Source organism: Mobula hypostoma, chromosome 29 (genome assembly GCF_963921235.1).
Source record: "Mobula hypostoma chromosome 29, sMobHyp1.1, whole genome shotgun sequence".
Lineage (NCBI taxonomy): Eukaryota > Metazoa > Chordata > Chondrichthyes > Myliobatiformes > Myliobatidae > Mobula > Mobula hypostoma.
Window position 1 is genome coordinate 13,424,294 of NC_086125.1, and position 21,568 is coordinate 13,445,861.

At 43.6% G+C, this 21,568-nt stretch overlaps 1 protein-coding gene across 11 annotated transcripts in view; it reads left to right on the forward strand.

Moving 5' to 3' along the window:
- The window catches only part of LOC134339494 (adhesion G protein-coupled receptor L1-like), a 666,897-nt gene that overhangs the window by 575,764 nt on the left and 69,565 nt on the right, over nucleotides 1-21,568 (forward strand). For all 11 annotated transcript variants that reach the window (XM_063036065.1, XM_063036054.1, XM_063036056.1 and 8 more), the window contains one exon: nucleotides 8,794-9,003. In XM_063036065.1, coding sequence (XP_062892135.1) covers nucleotides 8,794-9,003 — 210 coding nt within the window. The remainder of the gene's footprint in view (nucleotides 1-8,793; nucleotides 9,004-21,568) is intronic.

Consider the following 21,568-nt stretch of genomic DNA (forward strand, 5'->3'; position numbering starts at 1 on the left):
TGAAAAGGCAGTGGAATCTTTGAATATTTGTTAGGTAGAGGTAGATGATTACTTGGTAAGCAAGAGAGTGAAGGATTACTGAGGAGAGTGTGGGTTAAACTATTAATCAGATCAGCCATGATCTTATTAAATGACAGAGTAGACTTGAGAAACTGAATGGGCTACACCTGTTTCAAATTCATGTTCTGTTGTTTGCTATCCTGGGGTCAGAATCAATCACAGCAAATGACTGGAGTGCCACCACACCACAAAAGTTGTAGTTCCCCTGAGGATGTCAGCCGGTCCCTTTGATAATCCAACAGCTTTCGTGATTTGTTTTGTGGTGCCAGTTCACCAGGTTTAATATATTGAGTTTCATAATTTGTGTTATGGCTTCTGCTGGTTTGAAATGATAACTCATGAGCTGCCTTACCCAAAAGCAAATTGTAGCTGTCACTTCAAACTGCTACTAGATTAAATAAATAAATAAAGTGACTTCAGGACATGTCAATTCTCATTGCAACCAAGGACTTCCAAAATAACGTTTGCAGCTTTGCAGATAACTGCAGGTGTTTTCCTGCTAAATCCAGGTCAATGTTTTAAAAATGACAAGTGTCTTTTTAAAACGAAAAGGGAAAAATCCTAGATTGTGAGGTGTGAGCCTTGAATTAGTGGCAAGGTTGCTTTGATATAGTGGATTTGGAATTTGATCTGGATATCAACCACAGTCTTACTGAACCTTTGCAACTAACTTTGCAAACTTACTGAACTTTGCATCCTGGATATCCCATGCTACAGAATGGATGTTTGCTGCATGCGACTGTTCCCCTTCCTCCACGTCTTCACCAGACCCTCTCTGTATTTGGGATGCTCAATAGACCAAAGTTCAAAGTACATTTGTTATCGAAGTACATATACATTATACAATCTTGAGATTCATCTCCTTAGAGGCAGCCACAAAACACAGAAACCCAAAAGAACCCATAAAAAAGAGGACACCCAATGTGCAGAGACAAAAAAAACAAATCATGCAAGCAATAAAAGTAAGCAAATAGCGTTTAGAACAAAGGTGAGTCCATAAATATGAAGCTCAAGCAGGCCACAGCATCAGGCTCAGTTCAGCACAGAGTTGAGTAGATGTCGTGGAGCCCTTAGACACAGATACCGGTGCAACCGGAATAGGCCACAGCTTCAGCCTTTGCAGAGCAGCAAGCAAAACCGGCCCGACTCTCGCCTCTTAACAGCCTGCCTGGTCAATCCATCTGGCCCATAGTTTAAATCGTCCAAACATTGGGTCATTCTGCTCACTAGGATTCAGGGCCCTGTCACATCAATATGCTTTGGGCCTGGACCCTGCTGCCATTTTTCAGCTGATACCTGATCTTTCCAAATTGGCCTGGCACCAAGATCGATCATACCTTGCTCTCGGTTCAGGTGGAGGGGCCTGGAAGGTACCTGTTCTCTGTTCCAACTTTGCCCTGTTCTGCTCACGCCCGCTTTGCTTAAATATGCCCCGACTTCGCCTCGCAGCCACACACATCAATCCGTGACTCAGCCTCACTTTCACTCACCTCGCCAATGTTTGCGGTGGTTGTTTACCATAAATTTAACAAGAAAAAGTGTTATTGATAAAGCAGTTAGTTGTATATTCTTTGTTTTGTTTGCCACCATTGAGTGGTTGCTGGACTCCACCAGCACCGTTCTTGGGTTAAGCACTGCACTGAAACAATCAAGGCAGATTTCCAGAATTCCTTTGGCTTACTCAGTCCATGCCAACCATCAAGTACCCAATCCATTTGTAAGAGCGAACGGAACGATAAGGTGGCTTGCAGCAGAATGAAGGGACTGGTGGCAGCATCCTAGGTATTTCACCCATACCTCATGTAGTGGGTTCCTTTGGCAGTGACTGGTGTGGAGTATCAAGTCATTGAAACTTCTGAATCGCTGCCACATTAGGAGCCCACCAAAGAAGCAAGTCCACCTTCTTTCTTTATTTACTTATTTATTTATCAAGCGACAGCTTGGAGTTGACCCTTCCAGCCCTTCAATTCGCGCCTCCAAGCAATCCCCTGATCTAACCCTAGTCTAGTCGTGGAACAGTTCACAATGACCAATTAATCTACCAACCTGTACACTCTTGGACTGTGGGAGGAAACCCACGTGGTCACAGGGAGAACGTATAGACCCCTTACAGGCAATGTCAGGAGTTGTGTGTTTTGCCATCACATCCCACCACGGCGTCAAATGGAATGTAATAAATTAGGTGATGTGTGAGCTGACCACAGGAAACAAAGCATGAAAGCTGCCAGACTGTCGAGCTAACCAATCCGTTAATGCTTTCCAGAGAAGGAAATCAGTTGCTTGACCTTTCACTGCACAATATTACTTCAGTCCTACATGATACAGTATTGAGGTTAATGTACTATTAGCTGACAAGGCATTGAATATCAGTATATTTATGTGTGGCCGGTTGTGAAATCCTGTCAGATTCTCCAGCTAAATGAGGGTAAAGGATAACAGTTGAGAGCTTTGGTCACTGACAGCTACTGAGTGGCTGTACACCAATTCATTGGACACCAGGGAATTGCAAAGTTCTGCCACCAGCTGACCTGACGATCGAGCAGGGAAATGACCGTCGGTCTGCTGACAGTGTGTCTGATATCAGCAGCTCCTCTGTCATGAACCCCTTACCCTCTGTCAATGAGGTCAATAGCCGGGGCTCTTGATATTGCCCAGACAAATCTTCTGAGTCCCACAATAACTCTAGAGATTTAATTATTTTTATCCATTCAGAGACAGCACGGAAGAGGCCATTCTGGCCCTCTGAGCCGTGTTGCCCAGCAACCCCTGATTTATCCCTAGTCTAATTACAGTGACCAATTAACCTACGAAACAGTACGTCTCTAGGTTGTGGGAGGAAACCAGAGCACCCAGAGGAAACCCACATGGTCACAGGGAGAACGTGCAAGCTCCTTATAGACAGCGGAGGGAATTGAATCCGGGATGTTTGTACTATATTGTACTAACCACTACACTATCATGTCATGCTGAGACCTCCCAACTGCAGGAAGCGAAACGTTGGTAATACTCAACAGGTCAGGAGAGTGAAAGAATTTTTTTCACATGATCACCCACCATGTAGTTAGGAAAGCAAATGGTAAATTGACCTCCAATGTAAAAGGAACTGTACAATCGTACAATACGAATTGCTGCAGTTATATGGGGTCTTGATGAGACTACAATATTGTGTCAACATTTGGTCTGCCCACGCAGAATGAATAGATTTTTAAAAAATAATGAAATCAAAGGATATGTTAATACGGAAACGTGGGCTTTTGTAGAAGATCAGCCATTCTCTATTTGAATGGGAGAGCAGGTGTGAACATCTGATTTGCTGCCTACTGCTGTTATTTACGTTCTTAATCTTTCCAAAAATACAGATGCGCAACAGCAACCTCAGCATTGATCCATACGAAACTTCCTCCAAATTTGACACAGGAAGGAGCCAGTTCCTGTGAACAAAACCTTTCCCAGAGTTATTCTGGAGAACAGGTGTGAAGCTACATTATTTATAGTGAGATTACATTATTTAAATCTCACCATCCATTCAGTGCCTCTCCCAATAGTTTCACTGGGGAGTTCCAGTGAAACCCATACACGCTGGATTAAATCTCAAAGGGTTTTTAAAAGTCATTCTTCATGAGGAGATGAATATAATTAAATCAGCAATCTCAACAGGGACCCAGGATAAATCTGGGTCGACAAGGTTCATGTTGCATGTCCAATTTATTAGCTATTCATGGATTAAAGCCCATGGCCAACACCATACCCAACCTCTAAAACCAACCCATTCTTGAGCGTTAAAATCCTACCCCTGTACCCCAGTTACACCCTTATTAATTGACTGGAGCCAGGGTTTTGTCAGCATGCTAGGCTCTGTAAAACCGAGCTGCTCTATACTGATAAAAGCAGAACATTCTGGAAACACTCAACAGGTTGGACAGCATCTGTGGAAAGAAATAACATTAACAATTGAAAACAGTCCATCAGAACTCAAGAAAAATGTTCTGTTCTTCTGGACCAGAATAGCATAGGGATCCAAGTGCGATATAACTAAGATGAGTAAAGCAGATATTTCTGAAATTGCCTTCTTCATGGAGCTAAGTTTCAAGTGCAAAGAGGCAGCATATTAATAACAGATCTGATGGTAACCCTGGGTCAGAGCAGGAAAATCTTCGGCTTGTTCTGCAACGTGTATAGTATTTGCCGATCTCAGCTGGGGTGCAAAAATAGGGTGCTTGATGCTCACTGGTAGCACCTGAGTCAGGTTTAGACTCAAGTCCCAATCTAAAAATATTAGATTAGATTATGAGAACACTCAGTCCTCTTTTATTGTCATTTAGAAATGCATACATGCGTTAAGAAATGATACAATGTTTCTCCGGAGTGATATCACCGAAAACAGGACAAGCCAAAGACTAACACTGACAGAACCACGTAATTAAAACATATAGTTACAGCAGTGCAAAGCAATACCATAATTTGATGAAGAACAAACCATGGGCACGGTAAATAAAGTCTCAAAAGTCCCCGAGTTGATCGACTCCCAAGTCCCCGATAGCAGGCGGCAAAAGGGAGAAACTCTCTGCCATAAACCTCCAGGCACCGTCAACTGGCCGATGCCTTGGAAGCAGCCAACCCCAGCCGACACTGAGTCCATCCATCCGAAAACTTCGAGCTTCCGACCAGCCTCTCCGATACAGCCTCCCGAGCGCCATCCTCTACCGAGAGCCTTCGACCTCGCCCCGGCCGCAAAACAAGCAAAGCCGAGGATTTAGGGGCCTTCTGCTCCGGAGATTCTGATTACCACACAGTAGCAGCAGCAGCGAAGCGGGCATTTCAGAAGTTTTCCAGATGTTCCCCCGAACTCCCACATCCATCTCCATCGAATCAGAATTGTGCACGGTCCCCTACTTGACGGATAACAGACATCGCCACTGAAGTGGCCGTGTGCGCTGCCGTCGCGCCGCGATCTTCTCCTCCTCATATGAGCACATGATCTAAATTGACTGGCAGTGCAGTACTCAGGGAGCAGTGAGCTATCAAAGGTGCCAGCTGAGAGACGAGTGGTGAGGCCAAATCAACCTTACTGGCTTTCCACGCCACAGTGATTAGACAGAAGTGAAGGTCAAAATGCCCTTTACATCCAGCCCACAGCTTTACATCAGGGATAGCTGGTAACTAAATAGTGAACTCCTGCATTTGTGTTCCCCAACCTGTGGATCATGGTAATTCAGTTCTTTGCTCTATCTTGATTTCTTTTACTTTGAGCACCACTGCTCAATACAAGAGGACATGGCTTTAAGGTAAGGGGTTGGAAGTTCAAGGGGGATATTTACTCAGAGAGTGGTTGGTGCGTGGAATGCACTGCCTGAGTCAGTGGTGGAGGCAGATACACTAGTGAAATTTAAGAGACTACTAGACAGGTATATGGAGGAATTTAAGGTGGGGGGGGATATTTGGGAGGCAGGGTTTAAGGGTCAGCACAACATTGTGGGCTGAAGGGCCTGTACTGTTCTATGTTCTATGTTCTAAAAAAAGTTTTAGAATTTTGTTATTTTTAATTTTTTATGTTTTTTTTTGTAATCTGTATTTGAATAGATTTTAAGTGTGTATAATGGAGACATGTAGAAACAGTTCAAAAATCATGTTGTCAAAAAATGCCAGGCCCTTCTGAGATGGGGCCTTGGGATACGTTGCCCGAAGCCGCCTTTTTTTTTTATCTCGATGTGGAAAGCTGAGCAAGGTGTTCCACCACACCTGAGAGGTGTCTCCTGAAGCAGAATGAGCACTGAGCAGCGAGAAGCCTCTAGTAGTGTATCCTGAGACCCTCTCCCAGAAGGACCTGACACTCTTTGACAACTACGATGGTACTTCAAGGAATAGCAGAGAATTTCCCAACCAACATCACAAGTACTGCAGAGTCGGACTAGTATTTTTCAGCTCTGCAGGGCATTCTTTGGCTACTGCATTCTATGTAGTTCACCAGTTCCCTCACTTCAGTAGTGTTTTGGGAATGTCTTTAAAAGTCCTGAAGTGAATTTGTCTCCCCTTCTGAAAACTTGCAGGAAACACAAAAAAGGACTTCAGATGCTGGAAATCCAAAGTAGCACACACAAAATGCGGGAAGAACTCAGCAAGCCAGGCAGCATCTATGGAAATGAATACGCAGCCGATGTTTTGGGCTGAGACCCTTCTTCAGGACTGATGAAGAAAGGGAAAGATGCCAGAATAAAAAGGTGGAGGGAGGGGAAGGAGGCTAGCTAGAAGGTGATACGTGAAGCCAAGTGGGTTGGAAAGTAAAAAGCTGGAGAAGAAGCCAACTGATAGGAGAGGAGAGTGGACCGTAGGAGAAAGGGAAGGAGGAGGGGACCCAGGGAGCAGTGGTAGGCAGGTGAGAAGATGTAAGGGGCCAGATTGGGGAATAGAATAAAAGGGGTGGGGGAGAGATTTTTTTTAGTGGAAGAAGAAATTGATATTCATGCCATCAGGTTGGAGGCTACCCTGAAGGTGGTCTCATCTTGGCACAAGAGGAGGCCATAGACCAATATGTTGGAAGAGAAAGGGAATCAGAATTAAAATGTTTGGCCACCAGGAAGTTCCACTTTTGGCAGATGGAGTGGAGGTGCTCGACAAAGCGGTCCCCAATGTAGGGTCTCACCAATGTAGAGGAGGCCACTTCGGGAACACCGGATGTAATAGACGACCCCAGCATATTCCCAGGTGAAGTGCTGCCTCATCTGGATGAACTGTTTGGGGCCCTGAATGGAGGTGAGGGGGGAGATGAAAGGTCAAGTGCTTGGGCTGCTTGCAGGGATAAGTACCAGGAGAGAGATTAGCGGAGAAGGACGGGGGAATCACGGAGGGAGAGATTCCTGAGGAAAGCGGGGGTGGGGGGGTAAAGATATGTTTAGTGATATTGTGGAAATTGTGGTGGATGATGAGGAGGCTCATGGGGTGGTAGGTAAGATGAAGAGGAACTATGTCAGTGTTAAAATGGTAGGAAGACGGGGTGAGCAACACAACAGTTTGAGCTTCATTGGAGACGTGATATCCATTGCTGCTCTTCTTCGGAATGGAAGAATAAAGGCTCAGATTTTGATCCTTCTGTTCTGATGGAAGACACAATCTTGACACTCTGTCTCTGTAGCATTTGTCTCTCATTGGTCAAGTTTCCAACCTGTTCCTGTCTCAGATATCCAATACTTCATGATTTTTGCTGTTTGCAATATAGGGCAGTTGAGAGCAAACAGCAAATGGTGGCCTCTCAAACTTGCTGCTGATTTCCTGAAGTTCAATGCTTGGCAGGTTATAGTCACTGGCCTGTGATGTCATGAAGGTCTTGCAACTGGTCCCCATGTGTACACCAAAATTTAACTTCAACTCTTAAAGCAATTATAGCTGTACCAATAGGAAGTGGGTAGGGAAATGAGTGATTTGCCTCAGGCTAGGCTGGCTCCCTTGGTAAATTGCTTTATAGAATTAATAATGGCTCAGCACCAATACAAGAAGGAAGGGCAAGCTAGGAGTTGACAAAAATCAAAAGGTTTCTTGTAGGGATTTAGAATTGGCTCCGATTTAATTCTCAACTAAGTTGTCTAGGGATATATTTCCAAAAGTTTCAGGGAGTTAAAAATCATTTTGGAACAAGCATGCTGTACAAGTCAGATTTATGTTTGAGTGGACAAAGATCTGGCACATAGAGCATCATGAGAGGACATTTGAAATTGTCCATTTTGGCAAGTTCTTTTCATTTAAAATAACTGTTGTATGTCAAGAATATGCAGCAATCTGACATATGCAGGATTTACAAAAGACTTCGGCAGAATTAACAAGTATTTCGGAAATTGGAAGAATGTTATTGTCGCTGGGTGAAATTAGTTCAGAATTAGGGAGATCAGTCTTTAGTTTCATGGACTTTGGTGAGACCACATAAGGAGGGTCATGAACAGGACTGATCTTAGTGAAGGAGGAAGGATGTAAATCAGTTTTTCCATCCCTCTCCTTGTGTAGAACTGTTCTCTTGGTTTCATCCACTGCTCTTCCTAGAGCACTTTGGAATTTTGGCTTCCTTGGGATTGCCATCGTCCAGGATATGAGCTGATGCAAAGTTAATCTTTGACTCATGGACATTGTTTCTTCAAACCCAGTCACTGGGGAAGTCTGAAAGTAGATCCTGGGCCCACCCATTGGGTGTATATAACCACCGTTTCTGAAGAGATAAAATAAAATACATAATAAAGATGCAGTATGAGGTTTGACAGTTTCCAGGTTTCCTCAAAATGAAAAGCAGAGCAACAAACAAATTACTGCAGGAAGACAGTGTGTCAGGCAGCATCTTGTCTGCATTTAAAATGGTGAAGGAGGGGACCCTATTATTTCAAAAAATAAATATCTTAGCTGGTAAGGTACTGACTCAGGTGCTTTCAGACAACTTTATTCCTCTTGCTCTGCTAAGTAACTGATGGTAGTCAGAATGACAGGGCATCTACATTTGATCTGTAGAGTCTTGGAGTGGGAGGGAGATGGTTAGTTGGGCCAGATACTAGTGAATCGCCTCTCTTCCAGTGCATATTGTTTGTTTCACTGTGGGGCAGGCTAGTGGAATATCAGGGGATTCTTTTGAGATTTGGGCAGTAGAAACCCTTGGCTGGACTTGTCTAGGCTCACAGGCTCTCTCCAGCTCTCATTACCACTTCTGCTTTATTTACCGCTATGCTAACCTCTTTCACTGAGTTTCTGCTTTCCCACCAGTATGAAGACCGAATGCACAGACTACTGCTGTCCGTAATCACCTGGGTTGGTATCGTTATATCACTGGTCTGCCTCACCATCTGCATCTCCACCTTTTGCTTCCTTCGAGGGATTCAGACCGATCGCAACACCATCCACAAGAACCTCTGCATCAACCTCTTCATTGCTGAACTCATCTTTCTAATCGGCATCAATAAAACCCAATATCAGGTGGGCATGGCCATTCCCCAGATAATGAGGAAAGAGTGAATAATAAGGATGTGAGATGAAGGAAAATGGTAACGGCAGGTGGAGATCTAAAGTTCATTGGCAGGGTCACACAGGTTAAAGGTTAGAAAAAGGCTGAAGGTTTAGATGCCATTTGCCATGTTGAAGAATGGCAGTGTTATATTTTGGCAACAAAGATGAGAAGAGAGTGTCAATAAAAGAGCACAATTTTTTAACTGAACACACAGAAAGAGATCTGAGGGTAAATTGTTGAATTTGATTAAAGAAGCATTGGGGATCCTTGGCTTTATAAATACAGGCAATGGCAAGGAAGCTGAGATAAACCCTTTTCTGGTTTATCTACAGTTAGAGTTGAGTGTCACACTTTAGGAAGGATGTAAAGGCTCTAGAGTGTGTAGAAGAGTTTCACCAAGGTTATTCCAATAAGGAGAGATTTGGTGATCATTAGGGACTGGAAAAATGGGTTGTTCTCATTGGAAGGGTAAAGGCTGAAGAGGTACTTAAAATGCAGAAGGCTATAAAAAGGGAACATATAAAGAGGAATTGTTCCCATTGGCTAAAGGGTCAAGAACCAGGGAACATGGAATTAAGATAATTAGCAGATGAAGTTAAACACAAAGAAAATCCCTCTCACACAGCAAGTCCCAATCAGGTTTTGGGACATCCTAGTGGTAACCTATGGAGGCAGGACTGAAAAGCACTGGAAGGAGTTTGTATGCCTATAGCAAATGTGTCAGGGAGTGGGATTAGATGTTTACTCTTACAGACTTGAGGGGCTCAGTGGCTACTTTCCACATTGTAACCACTATTTCTCTTCAAATTCATCAGGTAGTTACAACTGATGACTTGAATCCTGTGTGGTCACAACTAGTGCAATGGGTCTACTATAAATACACCTAAATCATTAAATCTTCATTAGTCACAACATCAAGCCATGACTTCTAAGATATTTCTTGTCAGTCAAGGGAACTTGCATAGACATCCCCGGGATATTAAATAACTTCTACAATCTGTGGAGGAGAGGTGAACAAACAACAGTTCAACCTCTTGGATTTCAGATGTATACAGCTTGTCCAATAATTCTGGAGTAGCCACTTATAATTAGTGTGTTATCTGCCTGCATACTAATGAGAAGCAACATTTTGTACCATCCTTGTACGACAGGAATTCTTCCCTGCTTGGATCCAAATTTGGAGGAATGGGAACAGTCAGCAAATGGGATGCTGTATGTTGTAACAGTGTACTGTTTTACACAATCTCTGTATGAATGTGAAATACCTTCCCTTAATCTGCAGAAACACAGAAAAATCTTATTCTGAAATATTTTAAAATAAGATGGTGTTATTAAAATAGAATCAGCCATCTGCTTCTATTTTAGATTGAACGCTCAGCAGTAGTAGGGGCTGATCCATGAGTCTGCCTACAAATAGGGTCAGCCACAATTAGATTGATTGAGAATCTTGGGTTCTAAATTTTCATCTGATTAACAGGATTCATCAGATTAATCTAGGCTAGTTAGGAAGAATGGATATCTATGCAAAACATCTATTTATCGGTGATTTCTGTTCAGTCCGCAAGTTCCACCATTCATCCACCACTTAGCATAAGTTAGCATTGGTTATGCTGATAGCAATATCAAAATATGCATAAAACATAGAACAGTGCTGCGAGGTACAGGCACTTCAGCTCAATATATTGTGCTGGCCTTTTAACCTACTCCAAGATCAATCTAATATTTCCTTCTCACATAACCCTCATTTTTTCTTTCATCCATGTGCCTATGTAAGAGTCTCTTAAATGTCCCTAATGTATCTGCCTCTATCACCAACCCTGGCAGTGCATTCTATACATTTACCACTCTCAGTTTTTAAAAAAAAAACTACCTCTGACATCTCCTGTGCTTTCCTCCAAACACCTTAAAATTATTCCCTCGTATTAGCCATTGCCGCCCTGGGAAAATTATGTTGGCCGTCCATTCTATCTATGCCTGTTATACACCTCTATCAAGTAACCTCTCATCCTTTTTCACGCCAAAAAGGAAAGTTCTAGCCCCACAATCTTTCCACATAAGACATGTTCTCTAATCCAGGCAGCATCCTGGTAAACCTTCTCTAAAGCTTCCACATCCTTCCTACAATGAGACAATCAGAATTGAACACAATGCTCCAAGTGTGCTCTAACCAGAGCTTTATAGAACTGTAATGTGACCTCGCAACTCTTGAACTCAATCCCCTGACTAATGAAGGTCAGCGCACCATACTCCTTAACCATTCCATCAACTGTAGATCTAAATGTTAATTTCCATAAAATTGAGATACACCTTTTGTGGCTCAGGGTCAAATTTCATTTGATAAATCTCCCTGCAAAGTGCTCGGGAAGATTTGATCACTTTAAATGTTCTCAATGATTGAAAGTTGACAAATATCACTGAAGATACTTATACTTTATTGTCAAGTAACTCAATTGTTACTAGAACGTACAGTCATCACAGCGATATTTTATTTTATTCTGCGCTTCACACTCCCTGGATTACAAATATTAAACATTAAAATATTTAAAATAGTTAAAATTAGTAAATATTAAACATTTAAATTGTAAATCATAAATAGAAAATAGAAAAATGGGAAGTAAGGTAGCGCAAAAAAAACCGAGAGGCAGATCCGGATATTTGGAGGGTACGGCCCAGATCCGGGTCAGGATCCGTTCAGCAGTCTTATCACAGTTGGAAAGAAGCTGTTCCCAAATCTGGCCGTACGAGTCTTCAAGCTCCTGAACCTTCTCCCGGAGGGAAGAGGGACGAAAAGTCTGTTGGCTGGGTGGGTCGTGACCTTGATTATCCTGGCAGCCCTGCTCCGACAGCGTGCGGTGTAAAGTGAGTCCACGGACGGAAGATAATTCCCAGCTGTAGATCCTGCAGAGAGGAAAGCTAGAAGTACATTAGGTTTACTCTGCATTCAAACCAGGACTGACAGTCAAAAACATCAGTGAGCAGAACTTCTGCTTTGGACACATTCAAAAACTCCAGCACATTTTTTGGTCAAAGTTACACTTATTGGGTACTTCTCTTTCACCCTGCCATTAATAATGTTGTGGCAACAATATTAATTCAACTAGCACAATTAAAAATATATCATAAATGTTCTGTTAAAGTTAAACAATTAATTAATACCATGTCTATTGTGAATGTGTTTTGTGAACAAGACTGTCTAAAAGAAATGAAGTATTAAACAAAAAGTGAATAACACCACTGTTCACCGAGATTCAGCAAACCCCCAAGGCTGATATCAGAACTATTTCTCAGTACCATTGAGATACAATACTGAGTACCGAGCATTATAGTTTTGAAGCATTAGATTGTTTCCGAGGATGAATTGTTCATATCATTTACAATCACCATTTCCTTTGCAGACCTTTGCAGGCTATGGCAGCAAGTTCCCTGAAGCACAGTAATGAACCAGTTAGATTTTTTCAACTGCTCAGTAACTTTCGAGGTCATTTTTTGATGCTACGATATAAAGGAACAGATTTACTGCATTTCACTTCCTAACTTGAGTGTGTGGACTGGGTTACTAATGGAGTGTCATTTCACTGGGTTACATTACCCAACCAATACATAAATACTCAGCTCAGTAATCGGACAGGTTACATCTGTGCATTTCAATCAGAGACATTATTATACAAATTCAATGATTCATTAGAAAAGAAGATGTTACATTGGATTGCTAATGTAATACCTATGTTTAAGTGGAAAGATAGAACATCTCTTGCGGGTCTACAAAGCAATTTAAATGCTAGTCAGGGTGAAATGTTTTGCCACACTTGGTTCTTGGGGGTCAACTTAACATAGATAAAATGAAAAATAATCAAAGTGGTTCCAATAAAATTATAAAATCATTTGGAAACTAAATACTTCATGATAAATAACCTACATGCCTTTCGAAAGGAAGTTTTCCATGTTCAACCTGAGTAAATTCCTAAAGGGCGGGGGGGGGGGATGTAATTGAGAGATTAGACTAGGTTAGTGCAGAGGATAAAAACAATTTACTTTTCACAAAGTGCCACAGAATTAACAATAAATTCAAACATGGGGAACGAGTAACAGAATGGTTAACAAGCTGTCATTCAGAGAAAAGCAGAGTGGTCAACTACCTTTTACCCAAAAATAGAAAACTGAGTCTGATAATGGTCCATCGTTCCCATTCAAAATGATTTGGCTTTCAGAATAAAAAAAATTCTAAATTTACAGATGACATAAAATTGGGAGGGCCGTCAGTGGTGAGGAAGAATACAACAAGGGTATGGCTAATAGAGCCAATATCTTACAGTTTTGACCTCATGTGCGGTCTGTATGGAGTTTGTACCTCTGCCCTGTGACCACATGGGTTTCCTCCAGGTGAAGACATGCAGGTTAGTAGGTTAATTGGGCATCCTAAATTGTGTAAGAATTAACGTTGGACTATTGTAAACGGTCGGTGTGGACTCAATGGGCCTAAGAGTCTTTTTCTATGTCATAAAACTGACCCTGATCACGTAATATTAATTTGCAGAAATAGCAAATGAATTTGATACCATAATGTATTGATAGAGTAAGCAAGTTAGATTGTTATTTTCTAATTATGTACATATGATTCAAAAGCAGATGGGCAAACATGGAAAATAGTGGTACAGTACAGTAAATCTTTTGTAAATGCAAGCCAAGCACAAAGAGCTACAGAGTAAAACTGAAAGTTAGAGAAGTTGAACTGATTTTAAAGCTTGCTAGCTTGCACTTGAAGTATTATGTACAGTTCCATAATATAAAACGGGCAGAAACACTGGACAGAAAGTTTTTAAAAAAAGATTATTATATTTATACCAGAAATGCAGCATTGGACCTTTCAGAGGAAGTTACAAGGGTGGGACTCTTTCCTCTTTGAAAGTAGACATGGGAATATAATCTACGAGATGTTCCCAACCACGCTAGCTTCCAGGATTTAGACGCTTGAACTCTCCAGAGTATGGTTTGCTGGCACGGCCCCTTTAAGGGGTCAGGACGGTCCCACTAAATGACAATCATGTTTTGGGCACCAAGAATTAAGTATTTAAAGAGCAACTGAATTGAATTGACTTTATTTCTTACATTTTTCACATACATGAAGAGTAAAAATCTTTATGTTACGTCTCTGTCTAAATGTGCAATATGCAATCATAGTAATTTATAAAAAATAAATAGTCAATGTAACATAAAATGTACTCAAATCAGTCTGATGGCCTGGTGGAAGAAGCTGTCCCGGAGCCTGTTGGACCTGATTTTTATGCTGCGGTACTGTTTCCCGGATGGTAGCAGCTGGACGAGATTGTGCTTGGGGTGACTAAAGTCCCCAATGATCCTTCAGGCCCTTTTCTCACAACTGTCTTTGTAAATGTCCTGAATCGTGGGAAGTTCACAACTACAGATGCGCAGGGCTGTCTGCACCAGTCTCTGCAGAATCCTGCGATTAAGGGAGGTACAGTTCCCATACCAGACAGTATTGCAGTCAGTCAGGATGCTCTCAATTGTGCCCCTGTAGAAAGTTCTTAGGATTTGGGGGCCCATACCTAACTTCCTCAACCTTCTGAGGTGAAAGAGGTGTTGTTGTGCCTTTTTCATCTTACAGCTGGTGTGTACAGACCATGTGAGGTCCTCGGTGATGTGGATGCAGAGAAACTTAAAGCTGTTTACCCTCTCAACCCCAGATCTATTGATGTCAATAGGGGTTAGCCCGTTTCCATTCCTCCTGTAATCCACAAACAGCTCCTTTGTTTTTGCGACATTGAAGGAGAGGTTGTTTTCTTGACACCACTGTGTCAGAGAGGTGACTTCTTCCCTGTAGGCCACCTTGTTATTGTTTGAGATAAGGCCAATCAGTGTAGTGTTGTCGGCAAATTTAATTAGCAGATTAGAGCTGTGGATGGCAACTGTAGTAGCGTGGATGAAATCACTGGAGAGACAGAGTCACTGGTAGATACAAAGCAGCTTCTTTATTCGACACAACAAGGTACAGCAGGCATCATACGGACGGAGACACTTTCCGCAGAAAGGTCTGCTAGCTCATCGTGGGCTCGATATTTATATGCTAAACACAAAGGCAATCGCTACTTAAAAAGTTATAGACAATGCATAGACAATGCTTCCTCTTGAAGCTACATACAAAATATCACACCATCCTTTCCTTCCGACGCCAACATGTCTGGGTTGGTATCCACAGCCTTTAGGAATGTGAGTTAAGTCTACGATACATTTATTTGGCATTTCCCGTGCTAGCATAGAAGACAATTAATATTTATAATGTATAGATAATACTGTCTTCAAAACTACGGTGCCAGAAGCATCTGGTATTCACACCTTTTTAGGAAGCGCATTGTCAAATAGAAGTCTGGTGGCCAAAGTCATTTAAGTGTAAACAAATCATCCGCCTAAAAAGATTCACTCTAACAGCGACACAGTCAAGGGTATACAGGGAGTAAAGGAGGAGGCTTGGTGCACAGCCCTGAGGGGCATCTGTGTTGAGAATCAGAGGGGTGGAGGTAAGGGAGCCCACTCTTACCACCTGACGGTGATCTGACAGGAAGTCCAGGATCCAGCTGCATAAGGCAGGGTCAGGGCCGAGGTCTCTGAGCTTCTTGTCGAGCTTGGAATTATGGTGTTGAATGCTGAGTTGTAGTACAGGAACGGCATTCTCACATAAGCATCCTTCTCCAGATGCGTAAGGACAGTATGTAGAGCAGTGGCTCTTGTGTCATCTGCTGATCGGTTGTGTTGGTTGGCGAATTGTAGGGGGTTCAGTCTGGGTGGTAGCAAGCTGCAAATGTAATCCTTGACCAGCCTCTCAAAGCATTTGCATATTATTGGGGTGAGTGCGACAGGACGCCAGTCGTTCAGACATGTTACCTTAGTCTTTTTTGGTACAGGGACAATGGTCGATAATTTGAAGCAGGAGGGTACTCTACACTGGGAGAGAGAGAGATTAAAAATGTTTGTAAATATACCTGCCAGTTGTGCTGCGCACATCCTGAGTACTCGCTCTGGGATGCCGTCCGGTCCCGCAGCCTTGCGACGGTCCACTCGTTGGAAACATCTGTGTACCTCACCTCAGAGATGACCAGGTTGCAGGTTGTAGCGGTGGCTTTCCTCGGAGGCTCAGAGTTAGTGACATTGAACCGAGTGTAAAAGCGATTGAGCTCATCTGGGGGAGAGGCCGCGATGTTGGCAGCACCACAACGTTTGGCTTTGAAGTCCGCGATGGCATGCAGCCCTCGCCACAAGTCACGTGTGCTATTCATTGTGAATCTTCACTCAATCTTGTCCCTGTCTTATAGTTTCTAGCCCTGATAGCTTTGCGCAGATCGTAGCTGCTTTTCTTGAGCTCCAGCTGATTGCCGGTAATGTAAGCTCTCTGTCACACAGTAAGTGCTGCTCGCGCGGAACTGTTGATCCAGGGTTTCTAGTTCAGGGAGACCCTCACCGCCTTCTGGGGGACAACATCATCGATGCACTTCTGGATGAAGCACGTGACTCCATCCGTGAACTCGGAGGCATCCTCATCATGGAAGACGTTCCAGTTGATATCATCGAAGCAGTCCTGCAGCATGGAGGCCGATTGGTCGGACCAACGGTGGGCGGTTTAAACTATGGCTGCCCCTTGTTTCAGCTTCTGCCTGTACGTCGGCCAAAGCAGGATCGAAGAGTGATCTGATTTTCCAAAAACTGGGCGAAGGAGAGCTTTGTATGTGTTGTGGAAGGGAGTGTAGCAGTGGTCAAGTGTGTTATCTCCACGAGTGCTCACCTGGATGTGCTGATTAAACTTCGGCGACGATAAAGGCAGCTCTGGTTGTGCAGTCTCCAGCGTTGATGGTCTTGTGCAATTCCTTGACAGCCAGGCCAGTATCAGCCTACTGAGGATTCTGTCGAGACCATGCAAATCGGCCACATAAGAATCTCCGCCGATGAGAGGTTCCGGCGTCAGAGTCAAAGTTGTTGCCATTACTGCCAATGTCTGAGGAGATTGGACAAGGGATTGAACTGTGATTTGACCTCTGTTTTCAATAAAGACTCTTGTGGAACTATGGAGGAGTTGCAGGTAATTGCAACACCCAAACTGGCAGAAATCCCTTCTGTCTACAAGGATTTGGAAGAGATCATCGGTAAGGGAAAGCCCTCGGCTCTTCCACGCATTGACCGTACGACTGTGCAATAGATCTACTGCCTGGTACTTGTCCTCCGCTGGGTAAATTACACACAGTGTCAGGTCTAGAGAGAAATGCTCTGGAGGAGTATATAAAGGAGGCTATTGCCCTGGGATTCATTTAGCCCACTACCTCTCCAGCCGGTGCTGGTTTCTTCCTTGTGCAGAAGGACAGGAGCCTGCAGCCGTGCATTGATTAAAGAGGACTGAATCACATAACAGTCAAGAATCGTTACCCTCCTCCACTCATGAACACAGCCCTCAAGACTCTCCAAGCAACAAGAGTATTCTCAAACCGAGACTTGTGATATGCGTACAGCAGCTATACTTTATTAGGAGTTTGAAGAGATTTAATACACTCAAAAACTTCTATAGTTGTACTGTGGAGAGCATTCTGACAGGCTGCATCCCCGTCTGATATGGAGGGGCTACTGCACATAACCGAACGAAGCTGCAGAAGGTTGTAAATCTAGTCAGCTCCATCTTGGGTATTAGCCTACAAAATACCTAGGACATATTTAGGGAGCGGTGTCACAGACAGGCAGCGTCCATTATTAAGGACCTCCAGCACCCAGGGCATGCCCTTTCCTCACTGTTACCATCGGGAAGGAGATACAGAAGCCTGAAGGCACACCCTCAGCGATTCAGGAACAGCTTCTTCCCCTCTGCCATCCAATTCCTAAATGGACATTGAATCTTTGGACACTACCTCATTTTTTTAAATATACAGTATTTCAGTTTTTTGCACATTTTAAAAAATCTATTCAATATACGTAATTGATTTACTTGTTTATTTACTATTATGTTTTATTTATTTTTTTTTCTCTCTGCTAGATTATGTATTGCATTGAACTGCTGCTGCTAAGTTAACAAATTTCACGTCACATGCCAGTGACAATAAACCTGATTCTGATTCTGACCTGGTTCGCATAAGGGAGTGTGACAAGTGGAAGATGGCAATCAACACGCTGTCAGGGCACTATGAGTGCCTGGTCATGCCCTTTGGCTTTGTGAACATGCCAGGATTTCTCCAGGCCTTTATAAGTGACGTGCTCCAGCATGTTCTCCATTAGTACGCCTTTGTCTACTTGAACGACATCCTAATTTTCTCGAAGTCCATGGAGGAGCACGTTGCTCACACCAGCGACATCCTAAAGAGGATTCTTCATCATGTATTTTACGTCAAGCTAGAAAAGTCCAAATTTCACGTAACTACCATTTCAGTTTTGGGCTTCATCACCTCTAATGGCTGGCTCAAGATGGACACTAGTAAGGCGCAGGTAGTCAGAGATTTGGCCACAATCATCCAGTGTGAAACAAGTCCAACAATTACTGGGATTTGCCAACTTTTACCGAAAGTTCATCAAAAAATTCAGCTCCGTGGCTACTCGGCTGTCGGCACTAACCAAGAAATCCACAGACCCTTTTTGTTTGGACTACCAAAGTAGAGGCTGCCTTTGCAGTGCTCAAACAGAGGTTCACAACAGCTCCCATTCTGGTTGCACATAACCCTGACCTTCCCTTCATCGTGGACGTGGACGCTTTGGACATTGTAGTGTTGTCTCAATGGACACCTTTGGACTATGAACTGCACCCGTGTGCGTTCTTTTCCAGGCAGATATCCCTGGCAAAGGTGAACTATAACATCAGGAATTGAGACCTTCTTGCGGTTAAGTTAGCTTTGTGTTGGGCACGTGGCCAAGTGGTTAAGGCATTCGTCTAGTGATCTGAAGGTCGCTAGTTCGAGCCTCAGCTGTGGCAGTGTGTTTGTGTCCTTGAGCAAGGCACGTAACCACACATTTCTCTGGTGTCTGTGCGAGGAGTGGCGCCCCACACAGACTTCCAATCTGTGCCTTGTAAGGCATGAAAATGCCCGACGCAGGCCTCTCATAGTCTGAGTCGACGTTCCCTCCCTCCTAGCTTTGGAGGAATGGCATCACTGGCTAGAGTGGCCAAGAACCCTTTTATCGTTTGGACAGACCACATGAACCTGGCTTATATTCAGGAGATCAAGAGGCTGAGTTCCAGGCAGGTCAGGTGGTTTTAGTTTTTTAACCACTTTCATTTCATCCTGACGTTTCGACTGGGGTCAAAGAATCAGATGCCTTATCCCGTCAGTTTGACAAATCGGATCAAGAAGAGCAGCCTACCACCATTTTGCACTAAGCCATGGTGGTAGCATCAGCTCATTGGGGAATTGACACTCTTGTTCGCAGTGCCCAAGCACAAGGGGAGATTCCTGAGAACGGTCCTCTGAATCAGCTGGTCACCCAAGTTCCATCCTGTTCCAGGTACTCTAACGGGGACACGCATCGAGAATTACCGCTCACCCAGGGATTGCCAGGACACTCGAGTTTATCAAGAGGAGGTACTGCTGGCCCAGCATGATGAAAGAAGTCAGCAGTACATGCAGGCATGTGAGGTGTGTGCCTGGGACAAGGAGTCCCATGCCCTATTTCAAGGGCTCCATCGCCCCCTGCCTGTTCTGGACAGACCATGGGCTCACACCTCTGTGGACTTTGTCACAGGACTTCCTCTTTCCAACGGGAAGACTGTTATCATGGTAATTGTGAATCATTTTTCAAAGGTCTGCAAATTCATCGCCTTGGACAGTCTACCATCTGCGGTGGGAAGAGCTGAAATTGTCCTGCACCAGGTCTTCAAGATCCATCGTTTTCTGGTGGACATGGTGTCATAATGTGGTTCACAATTCGCATCACATTTCTGGAGGGCATTTTGCAAACTGATTGGGGCAACAGCGAGTCTTTCCTCTGGGTTTCACTCATAGTCCAACAGCCAGACAGAGCTGGTAAACTAAGAAATGGAATGTACCCCAAGGTGCCTGGCCTCTGAAAAACCAGGCCAGTGGAACGACTATTTGGTGTGGCAAAGGTCGCCCACCGCACTTTACGGCATTCAGCACACAAGATGTTCCCTTTCGAATGCCAATTTAGCTATCCTCCACCACTCTTCCCTAAGCAGGAGGCCGAGGTTAGGTTTCTGCAGCCAAAGATCTCACCCACCACTGCAAGGAGAGATGGACTAGGGCAAGGGAGATTTTGTTAGCTTCGACCGGAAGGCTGAAGTAAAGGCTAACCACAAGAGAAGACAGGGACAAGTTTTGCAGCCTGGGCAGCAGGTTTGCCTGTCAACTCAGAGTTTGCCTCTCCAAGTGGAGTCTAGGAAATTGGCATCCAAGTTCATTGGACCCTTCAAGATTCTCAGGGAAGTAAACCTGGCAGCCTACACTTTGCAGCTCCCCAAGACTCTTAGGATCAATCCCACTTTCCACACTTCCAAATTAAAACCTGTCTGCACCAGCCCCTTAGCCCCACCACCATCAGTGTTGCCACTGCCAAGATTTGTCGATAGGGAACAGCTCTTCACAGTGAGAAGACTTCTGGACTCATGTACTGTTCGGGGTGTTTGGCAATACTTCTGTCCTGGGCCAGTCTTTCAAGTTGTACCCAATTGTAAACCATCTTGCATCTGCAAGCCGAAGATCCTTCCTCTCCCAGTGATTAGGTCTTTAGAGGTTCTGTTGGCATATCTGCAGCTCTGGGTTTTTACAGGATGGATGGGGTTGCTAGCCCCATGCCCAACCCTCCATCTTTTGCAACCAGGCATGGACCATCCATGGCAGACTTCCTTTAAAATTACTGAAGTCTTATGGGGAAGACTAAAAGCAATATGAATATAAGATGGAGCTCACACACAAACATGTAGGGAATTCAAATATAATTCATTATCTAGGAGCAGTACAGATCAATTTAATGGAAAGTTGTCAGTATATGAACAGGGTTTTTTTTAATTAGATAAGGAAAATGGAAAAAAGATTCAAACACAACATAAGTGTTAACATCAGCTGATCAGGTGAAATGGACTCTTTCTGTGCAGTCTACTGAAGGTTGCATTGTGTTCTGTCCAGTTGGCAAGTATACTAAAGGATGAAGTCTTATCTGTGTGCTTCTTCAATTGTGCATCCAACACTGGTGGTGGGAATGTTTGTTCTTTCTGGGATTAGGAGTTGGAAAGCTTTTGGATCAGAGTGCACTAATCTCATTTTAAATGAGTTTGGGCCACCAGTCCACTTCATAATATGTTCAAGCTCTTCAAAACACAATTCAGAATGGGCCACCCTCCAAGCTTTAGCATAAATGAAATACAAATACCGTCATCATTATTTTTAATCGCTGTCATTGTTGTTGTACACATCTCATAATATGACACATCTGATCATGTGCAACGGCAGGTCTAGTGCACTCCCCAACCTCCAGTTCAAATCCACAACAAACTTCCTATCTAAATCTCAGCTTCAACCCAATTTCTAACTGGTTCAGGTT